The 14567-nt window shown below is 36.2% G+C and overlaps 5 protein-coding genes across 5 annotated transcripts; 2 read left to right on the top strand and 3 right to left on the bottom strand.

The window, feature by feature from the left end:
• The first annotated feature begins 2189 nt into the window (after positions 1-2189).
• LOC124405917 (putative gustatory receptor 28a) lies at positions 2190-4146 on the top strand. The gene is made up of 5 exons (XM_046881188.1): positions 2190-2810; positions 2893-2993; positions 3062-3164; positions 3237-3286; positions 3996-4146. Exons 1-5 carry the CDS (start codon positions 2190-2192, stop codon positions 4144-4146), a joined length of 1026 nt encoding a protein of 341 aa, XP_046737144.1.
• A 279-nt stretch (positions 4147-4425) lies between these two features.
• Positions 4426-5846, top strand: LOC124405387 (bublin coiled-coil protein). Its single transcript, XM_046880239.1, has 2 exons — positions 4426-4586; positions 4737-5846. Exons 1-2 carry the CDS (start codon positions 4427-4429, stop codon positions 4916-4918), a joined length of 342 nt encoding a protein of 113 aa, XP_046736195.1. The 5' UTR covers position 4426; the 3' UTR covers positions 4919-5846.
• Positions 5847-5966: 120 nt separating this feature from the next.
• On the bottom strand, positions 5967-7588 carry LOC124405386 (pyrimidine-specific ribonucleoside hydrolase RihA-like). Its single transcript, XM_046880237.1, has 5 exons — positions 7291-7588; positions 6963-7146; positions 6747-6863; positions 6503-6639; positions 5967-6359 (listed from the first exon to the last, which is right to left on the bottom strand). Exons 1-5 carry the CDS (start codon positions 7480-7482, stop codon positions 6015-6017), a joined length of 975 nt encoding a protein of 324 aa, XP_046736193.1. The 5' UTR covers positions 7483-7588; the 3' UTR covers positions 5967-6014.
• Positions 7589-7739: 151 nt separating this feature from the next.
• LOC124405383 (ribonuclease P protein subunit p40-like) lies at positions 7740-13527 on the bottom strand. The gene is made up of 6 exons (XM_046880234.1): positions 13195-13527; positions 12928-13072; positions 12340-12504; positions 8632-8757; positions 8223-8406; positions 7740-8128 (listed from the first exon to the last, which is right to left on the bottom strand). The coding sequence occupies exons 1-6, from the start codon at positions 13312-13314 to the stop codon at positions 7786-7788; spliced, it is 1083 nt and encodes a 360-aa protein (XP_046736190.1). The 5' UTR covers positions 13315-13527; the 3' UTR covers positions 7740-7785.
• On the bottom strand, positions 9010-12394 carry LOC124405380. Its single transcript, XM_046880231.1, has one exon. It carries the CDS (start codon positions 12246-12248, stop codon positions 10680-10682), a length of 1569 nt encoding a protein of 522 aa, XP_046736187.1. The 5' UTR covers positions 12249-12394; the 3' UTR covers positions 9010-10679.
• Positions 13528-14567: the final 1040 nt, after the last annotated feature.

Raw genomic sequence — 14567 nt, 5'->3', positions numbered from 1 at the left:
TTCTTTTCTCACCTTCCTCACGCGTGCGATTTATTTGCAAAAACTCGTGCGACGTAGTGGGAGTTCATTGAGTGGATAAGTCCCGTTAATTGTAAATTAACGATTACACGAACTTGATTCTCGCTCTGTGATGAAATGAAAGAAAGAATCACACTAATCGTGGATTAGATAGTTTAATGTTCAAGCGTATAGAGCAAGTGAATAACTTGTTCGAATCTAGGGATAAAGCTACATGGCAAATAAACAATGAACTTCATTTCAGAACATAAATTAAGAATAGACAATCGATTTTCGGCTATTGATGATGATAATAATAACACTGAACTTCCAGTTCACTCGACGTAAGAACAAATGGTCAGTTGACGGTTATTCAAAATAATTTTCAGGCTGCATTGTCTAAATATACCTTCACGATATTGTACAACTTTTCTTACATATAGATCGTAACACTGTTATTATTTTGTAAGGATTATTCAGTTTTATTGTATTATGCGAAATGCTCGCACGGTATTTTCTTTCATATACTTATGAGATAATTCCATAGTTGTTGTTAAATTTTTTATGTAAAAAAATAAATTGCATCGTTTTGATCGTATACATTCATTGTTAAGTCACACATCAGTAGTAATGCGATAGACTGGAATCACTTGAGTCTTCAGAAGCTTGCCAGAAGATTTGGCGGTTAACTTGTTTATTGTTCTTCACGAGAAACAAATGTTTCAAGTCTGTAATGCAAACGCGATTTTGTTCCTGTTTTTTTCATTCTGTTTTTGAAATCGCAAAGAGCGAGTTAAGTATTTTGTTTCTTTTTCTTGTTGTATCGCTTTGATTAGGTACAGAATATATTACTCTGTTTTATTTTATTTTTTTCAAATTTTCTATCGTGTTGAGTGTCCGTTCTTTCTCTTCACAAAATTACCCCTCGCCCCTCCGCGCTACTGAGCTATCAAGTGCAGAACAACAAAATTTAGCGATATCGCTCGTAAGATCAATTTTTTTTTTTTTTTCTTTTCATCGTGAGCTATGAAATTATTGTGCGCACGGTAAGTTCTTGATAAACTTCTCTGGGTGATTCCCTTAACCATTGATCATATGCCTGATTCAAACCGTTATTACGGCCTTCAAGCTTGCGGACTTGCCCCATTATCCGTTCAAACTAAAATCTCACCCGGAAACTTGTGTAATCCAATTTAGACTGAGTTTTTTCCTACTCCGAAGAAGGTTTGCGATGCTTTTTGGGATTTCCAACGACGTTTCGGCATTTTTTACTTTTCCAATTTCAATCTGGATTGCTCAATATTTTTTCACCCTCATTTATTACGTTAATCATGTCATTGCTTTCGCCATTGAAATTGAAAACTCCATTTAGGATAAGACCTTAAAATTTTTGTGGAATGCCCCCTCATATACATATTATATACACGAAGATAAGAATGTAACGTGTACAGGAAATTGAAGCAAAAGTTAGTGTGTGAATGATTCGGATCACAAAATAAAATCGGAGCCTAGGACACGCACCTCGCAGGTGGGGGCTTTATGTTATCTGTGTTGCCTTAACATTCGTCGGATCGTCAATTATTCGTTCTATACTAGACAGCGGTATAAGTGGAAAATATTTTTAAATCTTTAAACATGCACAACTCAACGTTATAATCAAAACGTTCAGTACAATAAGGTACCTCAAACGGCATAACAAAAGTTCCGTAAGGATTGATTATTGCCGAACGTGAATTAATTAAAAATTCGTGTGAAATTAATGTATCACTGCGATTACTGATCTTTTCCTTATTTACGCAACACTTACAGCGGTGATAATGGCAACAGTGAAAACGACTGCGAAGCATCCAAAAAAATTTCTTCAGTTTACAAAAATCATCGTTTATAGTTTCAAGATTTTCGGCCTCGCTCCATTTTCTGTTGAAGCCAAAAACTTGTTTGCAAACGTTGGCAAGCCCGTATGCATCTGGGCGGTCAGTTTCTCTAAAATCGGACTGGCTTACAATCTCCTAATGGCGATTTTGATTCCGATTTTATATGCGTTGTTACTTCCAAAGTTTGCGTCGACGGATTATGAACAAAAATCTACGCTGACTTTAAACAGTGACATTGCGTGGAGCATCGTCGCGTTTTCTACAGTTTGGGTTATCATTGTTTCCTGGAGTTTTAAGCAGAGCACTGCTGTAACTATTATGAATAGACTTATCGATGCTGACTTTAGACTTTCTCTCAAGAAAGGGCCGAATATCAGAGGTAGATTGTGGCTATTGGTTGTACTCGCGGCGATCAACGTTTTTCTGTGCATTGCTTTAAATGTAACATATCGTGACCCGGAACTAGCGTATTTCGCAATAACAATCCCACCATCTATATTAATTTCATGCTTTGTTACCGAATATTTCTTGGTTGTCGGGCTTCTAGAGACGGAGTTTTATCGAGTAAACAATATGCTATTAAGTTGCAAGGAGTTTCACTACCCTTCATCTGCCATATCTTCTCTTAGGTGCGAATCGGAGATATCGGATTTGTCGAATCACAGTCAGTTGGTGGCTCTTCGATCCCTTCGCAGCATTCATACGATGCTTTATGAAATTAGTAACGACGTTGCGAACTTCTTTTCATTTCCAATCTTATTGTGCATCTGTCATTGCTTTGTCACACTCGTTTACTGTGTTTATTGGACAATTATTCCCCTTCTTGGCTCAAATAGAGTGTTTTTACTGGCTCATACTTGTAAGGAGTTTCATTTTACACTTGTCATTTTATATCCTGTCACTCTTCTTGTGCACAAAGTTACAAGAACTTCAGACGAGGTAATTGGTTTTCTTTCAATATTACTATCAACAGCGATTGCAAATTAAATCTCGTTTTGACAAAATTGATGCGATATTGCAGGCAAAGCAAACCGGTCTGAAAGTTCACAAGCTAATGGTTACAACAGCGATACCAGAAATTAAAGCAGAGGTAACGCGTATAATTTCTTTCCGTAATTACAAGTGTGTGAATGCCATTTTTTTATTTTCATTATTCACAGGCATTTATGTTGTAAAAAATTTAATCCGAGGTTTTCTTTTCAGCTCGAAGAATTCTCTCTCCGGATACTACACGAAGAATTGAATTTCACAGCTTGCGGTTTCTTTCGGTTGGACTTTACGCTTTTACAATCGGTGAGTGTAATATTTTACAATAATTATTTCAATTCTCTGCTGTTATTTTTCATTAATATTGCTTAATTGCAGATGTTGGCGACTTTGGTGACCTACCTTGTTATTCTGATTCAGTACACTGGGTAGCTGCATCACTGCTAGTAGTGCAACAGCCACTGAGATTACAATTATAAATCTGTTTGGTCAATCGGCACTCCGCACCATCTATTCATCATTCGTCTGTATACGATCAGTAATCTAATCCTTTGCAGTGCGCTTTGAAGTCACCAAGTTGTAAACGAAATTGAGTAATGATGTAACGAGCTTGTGATAATTGATCGTGACATAAAAATAACCAAAGGGAAAAAGCACCAACTTGTCATCAGCACACATCGATTGGGATGATTTCATCGTTCTCTACAGAGGGATGACCAACTTGTTCAGACCCGAGATCTACTGTTTATTGTCCAAACTCTGTGCGATCTAATACCAATAACAAATCTTTACCATAGAATTAAATGAATTTTTTGTCACAGAGTCATGTATTTTTCTTTGCCTTGTTCCGATTGACTGGCCTAATAGCCACGATCAAAATCCTGCTCCATTTATGCTCCATTTATAAAAAAAAATCCAGAAGTTGGAACAACATAAAAAATCATAACTTTAATCGGAAGGGGTCAGGGTCAGAGGTTGGTAGGTTTTGGGTGGACTGCCTCATATATATTTCACTGCAATTTATTATTTATTGAGCATTTTTTTGCTGGCGCTTACGTGTTGGTGTCTGCCGGCGCGCCTGCGTACCAACAAACTACGTTATCGCTTATAACATCATTTTTGTTCTATCAACTAGAGGAGATCTAAAATCGATGAAAAAGATGAAATGGGGTACACATATGGGGTACTCCACTCCAAAGCTGACCCACGTCTGACCCTGATTCTGACCCCTTCCGATGGGAGCCGTGATTTTTCATGTTTTTTTATGTTTTCAAAAGACCACTCTTAATTTTATTACATTTTTCAGACCAATCAAAAGTTTGTTATGAATTTTGGAAACTTTAAAATCTTTGGACAACTCCGATCGAAAAATGTGAAAAAATTCTGAAAAATCCTGCTTTATCTACCAAAAATTTTAATCCTTCACCCAGAGTGAGCATACGTTCGCTTCTAGTTTTTTCCGATAGCAACGTTGAATAATATGAGAAGCAAACGTCTGCCCGCTTTGGATTCACGCTTCAGTTTATTTCGAATTAAGCGCGTCGCGCGTGCACCACGTGACATGTCACATGGTAAAAGGGGGGCGCGGCACATCGTCAGCTGATTTGGCGAACCCTGTGATGGCAGATATAATCATGGGGGAAGACGCTGTGGAGCCGCAAGAGAACAAGGAGAATGAGGAGAACGAGGCTGACATGGGAAGCGGAGACGACAACATCAACGAAGAGGGTAAATTGCGGGGAGAGTTAAATTCGCGAAGCGTTATCGCGCCGTCAGGATACAAAAATCTGACATCGAAATGCCTCATAACCCTTAAGTCGTGGAATTAGGGATTTGCTTGATTCAGGAAACTGTGGTAATTGAAAGAACTGATTACAGAATTTGAGGCGATCAATGCCCAGCTGGACCAATTGAATTCAGCGCTGGATTCCCTCGAGAGAAAAAATGACGACATTCATGCAGAGCTAGTGGAGCTGTTAAAGTCGAACCGCGAGGCCAGAGAACAATTCCAGGAATCGCAGAAGGAGCAACTGCAAAGTTCCGAAAAGCCAAATCCGTAATTCATCGATTCTAAAACACAGGCTGTATCCTTGTCGACCTCGAACGGATCAAGTATTACTATCAGCCGAATGTCACGATATAAAAACAATGATAATATTGTTGTTAATTGTATTGTCGCCTTTATTTCTAGACAAATTTAAACATGTTTTCAGCAGTTTACCTCAAGTGCAACGCGGTTTCAAATCTGACAGGCTTTAATTGGAGTTTATTGGTCTTGTAGTCTTGGGATACTTTGTTGTATTTGAGGGAAATAGCTATGGCTACTTGTACTACAGCCAATGTACTTGTGGCACAAACTTAAAGAGAATCGAACGAGAAAGAAAGAATAACAATCCTGCCAAAGGTGACTGTGGCTGATTTTTGTTTTCCTTAAATTTTCACTTAGATGCAAGAATATTTAATTTAGTGGGTGATAGACTAGGGGAAAATTATTTACTACTTGGGTTTAGAATGTGATCAAGTAACGATATGGCTCACGAAATTGTATGTATAATTGTATACCAATAACTGCATTGTTACTATGTTAAGCTTAGCGGATTTTTCTTAGGCTAAAACATACTTTAGTTTCTTCTTTAACAAAAGGCACTTATTGCACATAGATATATACAATATATATGTGTACACTGGTGTAAAATAATCTTTTAATGATTATTCATAGATTGACTGCATTATTCTTATGAACGAAATGTAAAAAGATTTTTGACAATAATAATCATGGAAACAATGATCAAGCATGATAAATTTGAAGAAAATTTGTTACGTGATGCAACGTCATCAAGTTTGCACTATGCCTAGTTGTACTTGCAGAGAATAGGCATAAACTTATGGATATGGAAAAAAGAGGCATTGTTGTAGCTGGAATAAAAGGTGGATAAAATTTGTGTATATTAATTAATAAATATAAATAATAAAGAAATCGAACTATTATCAGAGTTTATTTGAAAAAGATTTTGCCGTAGCGATGTTGTATGGCTGCTGATAAGACACGTTCGATATTGGAAGTTTGAACTCATTCGCATGTACATACATACATTCTGAAAGTTTTTGATCAACCTGCATAAAAGATTTCGTTAATGCATCAAATGCTGTTGATTTTTACAAAACATCTCCTTCATAGTTCTCAGGATCCAAGGCGAGTATCAGCAGTTCTTTAAAGATTTCTGAATCGTATTCTATAACGGTGCTTGTGTTGGGTTTATTCGATTCCAAGTGATCTATGACAACCTGGCCTCTAGTTCGACATCCAGTCAATTCTATATCTGCGTGATGTTCAATTAGTTTTGTAGCCATGTCAGGTCTGAGAACTATAGCAGCTAAAATTGCATCACAAGGCTTGTGAATCGCGTATCCTTTATTATTATTTAAGTAAAATTCATGAAGAGTGTCCATCAATCGCACTTCTGGAGTATCAATTTTCCCAAATACATGATTTTTCCATTTCTGTAATTGTCAATGAGACAAACAATTAAAGCATGTTGGAATAACTTATAAAAAATACTTTAATTTGTAGCTGCCCACCGTTATTTGTCCATTGATTTACATATAAAAATTTATCATCAAACTATGAAATCACAAGTACTCACAGGATCCACAGCGTATTTCATGCATGTCTCCCATGGTAAAAGTACATGTGGTTTTATGTTATTTGCCAAGAAAATGTGAACGCTCTCGGGATCGCTGTAAAAATTAAACTCCGCTTGTGCTGTGATATTACCTTGAGCTGAAAGAATTGATTTTATTCATACAAAGGTATAGAATTAATAATAATTATTTTCAAAACAAATTTAAAAAAATCTTGTTGGCATACGTAACAAAATTATTATTTACCGGTGTAGTTGCCGCCCATTACATAGAATTCTTTAACTTTGCTGATGAAATCAGGGTATAACTTAATAGCTAATGCTATATTGGTCAAAGGACCGATACAAGTTATGCTTACTTCTCCTGGAAATAGTATAAATTTGACAGGCTTTTATAATTGATAAAAGTGGTGGAGATTAATCCTAAATTTGAGTATTTTCGGTTAGATTCTGTGTTTAGTACCAGGATTTTCGCAAACCATTCTGTACAACGCGTGTACAGCATGTTCTTTCTGTAGTTTGCTCGTGTCCGGCTTATCGATAAACATATTTCCAAATCCATCAGGGCCGTGGAAAAGCTCAGTAGCGGCTATCCTGGCACTTTCTGTGCTCAGTAATGGAGAATAAGCACCTTTATAAACTGGAATCTAGGGTAGAAATCGTCACTTGACACTTGTCAGATTATTATTAATGTTATTTAAACAGATTAGAATGTATAATTTTATGGAAATTAAAGATTTGGTAAAATTCCCACATCTTTTTAAGATTTAATTGAAAATATCTAAACTTACATCCGCAAGACCACATGTCTGTAATGTTCGGAAGACATTATTAACCACATTTTCTACGTTTGTATTTCCATTAACACATGTCACTGCGAGTAGTTGAATTTTATTCAATTTGTGCGCCCCAGCTAGCAGAATTAACGCAAGAGCGTCATCAATTCCTGCATCGCAGTCAACTATGACCAGTTTTCTTTCCATGTCAATAATCTTTGATGAAAAATCTTCTCTCTTTGAACCAAACTACTTTAGCTAATGATTCCACTTAGGCGGTCGCAAATGTTGTAATACTTTGCGGTCGATTGATAAGAAAGGTCGCAGGACAGATTAGTAAACAAGATAAATAACGATGGGGATAGATTTCTAAGTCATCCTCTTGCAAGCAAATGGAAATATTACTTATAAAATCAAGATTTTGTATCTTCTATTTGATCAGTAAGCAATTGATAAGATAACAGGATAATTCTGAGGTCAGGGGCAGAGCTATGATAGTGAAAAAATCGTTTACTGAAATATTCTTGGTTTATTGTTAGAGCTTAAACTTGTTCTTAGTACATATTCTCCATTTGGCTTTAAAAAAATAGCGTAGCTATTGTCCCCATCAATGAAAAAATTGTGCTCTTTTAATTCCCAGCTTGTAGGGCTGTCCGAAAATCCTTGCACGTCTATACTGACCCAAGGTATGGTTTCTCTTGTTTTGACGTAGCTTTTTAACTCATCAAATACTGTTTCGATTTGTTTCTGAGTTATAAAACCTGTCCATCTGATACAGCGCACTTGTCCAACTTCTGTCCACGGCTCTGGACACTTATAGCTATTCAAATAATAATTTTCTGCACTGTTCTTTCTGTAAAATAAGAAACAAAATATTTTTACAAAAAGTATGAGATAATTTAGCAACGCTATGAAGAGGTCGCAGAAACTGTTGAAAATCAACTTACAAATCACCGCCAATACTCAAAACACCCAGCCATTCAAAGAGCTTTGCATGATTTGTGCCGCTGTTGATGATGGGGATTTTTATGGAATACTCGCATTGGTCAACTTTCTTTTGACGGCAAAGCTTAACTTTGTACCCGCGCTTGTCAAACCATGCAGCTATTGATGATGGACACAATTTTTTGTCTGTAATGTGGAAAATAATCACGTTTATATAAAAATCTGGGTCTAAAAAGTTGGGAGTAATTGTTTGCCAATCGAAGTAGAGGTGAATAATCATAACGCATCTTAATTCGATGTACTAAGTTTCAGCTCTTTCCTTTATAGTATTGTACTTGGAAAGAATTCAGTAATTGAGACGAGTGCTAAGCAGTACAGACAAAAATCTCATCTGTTGTTCTTAATATTTACCTGGAGGATCCCAAGCCAATACAACGTCGAACCTCTGATGAAGATTATTTGTCAATGACTTCCTGACGTGTTCATAGTTCTTCTTGCCTGGTGTAAAACTTTCTTCTTTCAAATCAATAGTCACGACTACGATCGCATACCGGTAATCAAAAATAAGAAGAAAAAAAATGATTTGAACATGCGAGTGACCCAGTCAAAACACAACATACATATTTCAAATGATAGTTATTACACTAATGACGAATGGAACAGAATTGTTAACGTTTTGTGTGAATTTACAAAAACCACTACGTAAAATGTCTCAAATGATAAAATTTAATGTGTTCATGTGAATTTGATTGAAAATAAAAAATAATAATGAAATAAAAACCAGCCATATAGCAATGATTAAAAATTTATAGTATATTGTCCATTGTATTAAAACGGTACATTGTATCGATCAACAAAGAATACAGTAATATAAAAGTTGCCAACATTCCCAACCGGTAGAAACGTCAGTTAAACGAGATATAAAAAATACGAGGCACTTAATTAATACTTAGTTATCTATTCGTAGTATCAATATGACTAGTACGTAAGTAGCAGTCACAGAGAAAACTGAATTATTATACCATTGCTAAGTAATTTAAATCAACTCCAATCCCGTTTTCTTTTTCTTTACATTGTTCACAGTTTTCAACATTTAATTTAGTTCACATGAATATTAAACACATGTACATATGATTATATGGTACAATTAAAATTCATTTCAGCAATTTTGGTAGAGTCACAAAAGTGTTATTATTCTATCATTACGGACACATACTACAATGCTAGTCAGCTATTAATATTAATATTGATTAATATTATGTGTATATTTTTATAAAAGCTTGTGCTCCGTTGATCAAACTTTAGATATGAGACATATTTTTTTAACGCTTCCTTTCAAATACTTCAAACATTCATGAACAAAAACTACATCGTCGAGGGTTTACTACATTAATTAGTAATTCTCTTAATTATTTTCATTCGCAATATTTTTTTGCTCGTTAATTACCAGCCCATAAGAAGAACCACCAACTCTTATTTCAACCAAATTGTGTAAGGAATCAATAATTAGAATTAGTTTCAACATTAATAACACCTGTCTATATGACAGTCTTGCACCAATGCATATATTTTCCAGATGAAAATATTTCTCTGAAATTTTCCTAAGCCGCAGACATCTAACGTTTGTTAGACAATCGCCTAAATTATTCAAAGAATTCTTTTCGAGATTTTTTTCGATCACTCAAATGACTAGCTAATCTGAAATAATAAAGATTTGCTGTGAAAAAGTGCGAAATGCCTTGCCCAATTTATTTTTAAACAAGAAGAGAATTTTTCTCACAAATTTCCGAACCAGACGGAGATATTTCCGACGGTCATTTTGTTACTTTTCCGAAAATGTATTAAAAAAAACCATTTCACAGCGATTTAGACCAAATCATGTGCCTCGACTGACTAAAAACAGGTTTATGTAAATTACAAATTATTCACGTTGTAAAATTATTGTTAATACGCTTCTCGACTATTTTAATTCATAACGGTCAATTCTTCAACAACATTTAAGCGTGAACAACCGTAGTAATATTGTCTAATAATTGCAGTAAACAAATACAATAAATACTTGAAGCAGGTATAATACAGCAAACTTTTTGAGAGATCTGAATAAATATAAGTCTTTCTATCCTTTAATTTTTCAATAATAACAATTAATTCAAAAATTACTAACGCATTTGACAAGTCACAGAAAGGGAATTAAAAGTATAAAAAATAAACAGGAACAATCTGCAAGGTCCGGTAACGATGTCTATAGTTTGTAATGGAAGTTGTTATTGAGCGTATCAATATTTTTACATGTAGGCAAGTATTTTGCACGCGATTATAAAATTGAAAAAATGTTTCTTCATTATACTTGTGTAAATTGTCATAAAAATAGAATTTCACACAGATATTTTGCGCATGACTATCATTGCTATTATTATTAAAATCGTACCGCCTTAGAAGAATGCCCATTGTATAATTAATTAAGCTAACGACAATGTCGGACTTATATCCAAATTGATGTTGTTTATTCTCAGCTCGTTTTGGAATACGTTCAATTCTGCAAGTGAAATGCCTTGCCAACTTTCTAATTCCGAGAGGCGGCGTAAATTATCACAATTCTGCATCAACAATCTTACAGTTTTCATTGATAAATCGTCGCTGTAAAGTATTTTCAACTCCTCCAACTTGTTCATTGGATTCTTAGACAAAACTCTGGCCATTGTATCATCGCCGATACCTGTCGACGATCCTAATTGTATAAACTTAATGTTTACGCAATGAGAAAGAAGGAATTCAAGATGCAGATGCGCACAGTCAGCTACACACTTAATGCGCTCTAAATATTTGAATGGCGGAACAAATAATTTTCCCGATAGTATCGCCGCGTGTTCAACGAATTCACAATTGTAAAGAACTAGATGTTTCAGCATCGGGCAAAACTGACTAATGTAAACGAGCGCATTTAAATCAATTTCGTTAACATGCTCCAAATGAAGACTCGTTATTTTGGCACCCTTAGTTTCAAGCAGTTCCTTCATTCTATCCGTAAAGAAATCTCCGCACAAAAGTTTCAGCTCTATTAAATTGTTCAGCCTCGATAGGATTAATAGATCATTAATAGACTCGTCAAGGACGATCGAGACCTTATTTAAATTTGGACACATTTCTACCAAGAGGTGTAAATGCTCTGTGGTAACGTCTCGGCTTTCGAATACCTTCAAGTTTAGTGGCTTTTTGTAACTACTGGTATTTCTAATATATTCTAAAATGTATCCAAACTCGTCGCATCTACCGATATTTTCCAAGTTCGGATGTCCTAGTAATAACTCAGCGTAACCAGCTTTAGAAACTGAGGTTCTGAACAATTGGATTTCGCGCAGCTGCCAGCACTTCTGTAGTATCGTCAGGCAACGATCGGTGACAGACCTTGAGGCTGTGACATCTAGTTTTTGTAACTTGGGACAATTTTGCCCAACCGCCGTTACAATACTGTTTGTGCAATCGAAGCAGAGCGTAAATGATATTAAATTGGGCATCGCAGATACTCCTTGGATGATCATCTTCTCTATACCGGAAGTTTTCCACCCCGCGGATCCCGACCCTAAATCTAATATCTCTAAGCCTGTCATGGCGTGTAAATTTTTGTAAAAAATATGTCTCATTATTTTAGGCCATATGGAAAACTCGATGGTTTTCAAATTTGAGTGTATCACAACCTCGGTGAGATTCACAACGACGTTCATCTCCGAGAGATAAGTTGTTATGGGAAAATAATGATTGCAACTGTTTTTAGTTTCCGTGATGAGATTCAATATCGATTTCAACACTTCCACTGACATCCTGTCGTACAAATACCACGGAACGCAGGATACCAACTGCAGTTTTATCCACTCTAGCCACGAATTTAGAGTAGCTATACTACGAGCAGGATCAGTTAACGATATAGTACAAATAGGCTGCATAATGTGCCGTCCGACATCGGTTACGAATTGGCCAACGGACTTGAGGGCCAATTCTTCCAGCGAAGCTATTTGGTGTTTCTTTGGCATTTTGTCAATTTGATACCCCTTAAGTTTTCCGTGCGTCTCTTATTCTCTATTATTCAGAGATTCTGTTTAGTCTAGTTTTCCAACAACTCACCGAAGCGATTTTTGATATTACGGTCGAAGAACGAAGGTCTTCCCTCAATACCGAGCGCTTGGAAATCTTCTTTAACCAAAGAAAGTATCAAATGGCCAGACGGAGTTACAGCGAGTGAATTCTGGGTGTCGATGTGGCTCTCTATAGCCAGCAAACTGACCTCACCTGAAATTGTTCATTCAATGATATTCGGTAAGAAGCCAAAATTAGAAGAGGGGTTCCGTTAAATAATATTTGCATACATGCGAAATAATGTACTCAGAGATCTGGAAAACAGTTGCTATTAAAAAAATTCGGTATAATTAAAACTGATGACAATATGAAAAAGTAGTTTCCGTTAAAAAAAATATTTGAAAAATTCGAAACACCATAGGCGACATTCTATTTTTTTTAAACACCTGCTGATAAACAAATGCATACGAGGTTTTGAAAATTTGCTAAAAATGGCGATTGCAAATCGATTGTAAGTTGAGAAATACGGAAAATTTTCATCCTATCAGTGTTTCACTGGCGGTAAATCGAGAGTAGAAAAGGTGTAACGAAGTGTTTAAAAACTATAAGGAAAAATCGATGGAAATATTGAATTACCGTTTTTGACAAAGGCCTCGATGAATTCTTTGTCAACCAGCTCGGATGCTGATAGATTGTTGACCCTGTAGTAATCGTTGTCTTCGTTAAACGATTCGAAATAATGCGGTGGTAAATTAACTGTATCGGGAATGACGACGGATACCTGGCAATAATCCAAAAATTATTTAAAATTACGTAAATCTCTCGTTACAGCTACACAGCGCAGCGTAATAAAGTCAACCTAACCTACAATTTATAGTCGCGATATCGCGTTATACCGCTTACCGAGTGGTTGAAATAGTGTTTTTTAATCACGCCCGTCACGTTCTTTGTTAAACAATCCGATTGATCGACCTTGAAGTAGTGCTGCGGGGCTTTAAAGTCCCACACTTCTGGGCACAGCATTTCCCGATTATTAAGAAAAATACGTAAACCGCGTTGTATGAACAGGCATTGCGGTTACTGTCAGTCAGAAAGGTAAGAACCAATGCAAGGAAACACCGAGAAACTATCCAACTGTCTATGCGTAGTTTTGAATTGTATTTTATTTCATTTTTTATATAATACAACGATCTTCGTATTGGGAACAATGGAAAATAATTCAGAAAAACTGAGTATGATGACGTTTTGAACAGCTGTTTATTTTCTACGTATGTATTAAATAAAGCTTTATTGAGACGGCCGTCGCATGTGCGCTCATGCGTACTATATACCACAGCTCAGCATTTGTATGTATGTACGTACATATCTTATACATGGGTATGTATATAGTACAGTCCACGCATTAATTTTCCTCAAGTCTGGCTTCGGATTAGCAACTGCTATACAAAGTTTGTTGGTTCCAACACTCGCCGCGCGCTTCGATATAGCGCTTGTGCATAACAAAGGAGCATCAACTGACGCTGCCATCGAACATCTAGATTCTAGATGTGGAAAAGTCAGAACGCGTCGCGTTTTCAGGACTCGGTGTGTAAGTTCCAGCGGTCAAAGCTTTCAGTTAGTTTGGCCGGAATTTCTTCCTGATTCAACGTAGATTTCCAGCGTCTGCTAAATCTGGTATTTTGTAATATTACAATCTTGTGGGTAAAATTAGTTGGCAAGTACGCATAAAATAAGGATATCTTGACGAGCGATTGTAAAGTGCCGCATGATCTGATGGCGAGTGCGATCGAAACTCACGCGAGTCAAGAAGAATATACGCACATGCCACAAATATTATTTTCTATGCTACCTGCGTTAAAGACGAGAACACAATGTGTAGTTTCATAAGCACTAGTGCTTGAAAGTCGAATTTCAAGCAGTCGTGCTCATAAAAACTGCAATCTAGCAGAGTTGTTGACAACGGTAGATAGCGCAGAAAATTAGTTCCGAATCCGTTACACAGATGGTTGATGCGCGTTTGTTTCACCAGTGTTTCAAATAAACTAACGCGCGTCGGCATCAGTGCAGTTTACAAGTTAACATAATTCCTAGACATTGGCAGGCTGCCTTGTAATAAGTGATTGTAAAATTGAATTTACCCGCGTTGGTAGAAATAAAAATTCTCTATTGTTTCGATTAACACGCGAGTAAGACAGACGCGATTTCTAGTTCGATAATTTCGTATGTTCGTTTCCTCAGAATCCATCTTGTTTTTCGATTATTGTATATACGTATCA

Source organism: Diprion similis, chromosome 4 (genome assembly GCF_021155765.1).
Source record: "Diprion similis isolate iyDipSimi1 chromosome 4, iyDipSimi1.1, whole genome shotgun sequence".
NCBI lineage: Eukaryota > Metazoa > Arthropoda > Insecta > Hymenoptera > Diprionidae > Diprion > Diprion similis.
Note: the sequence above shows the minus strand (reverse complement) of the source record. Positions and strands in the feature narration are given on the sequence as shown.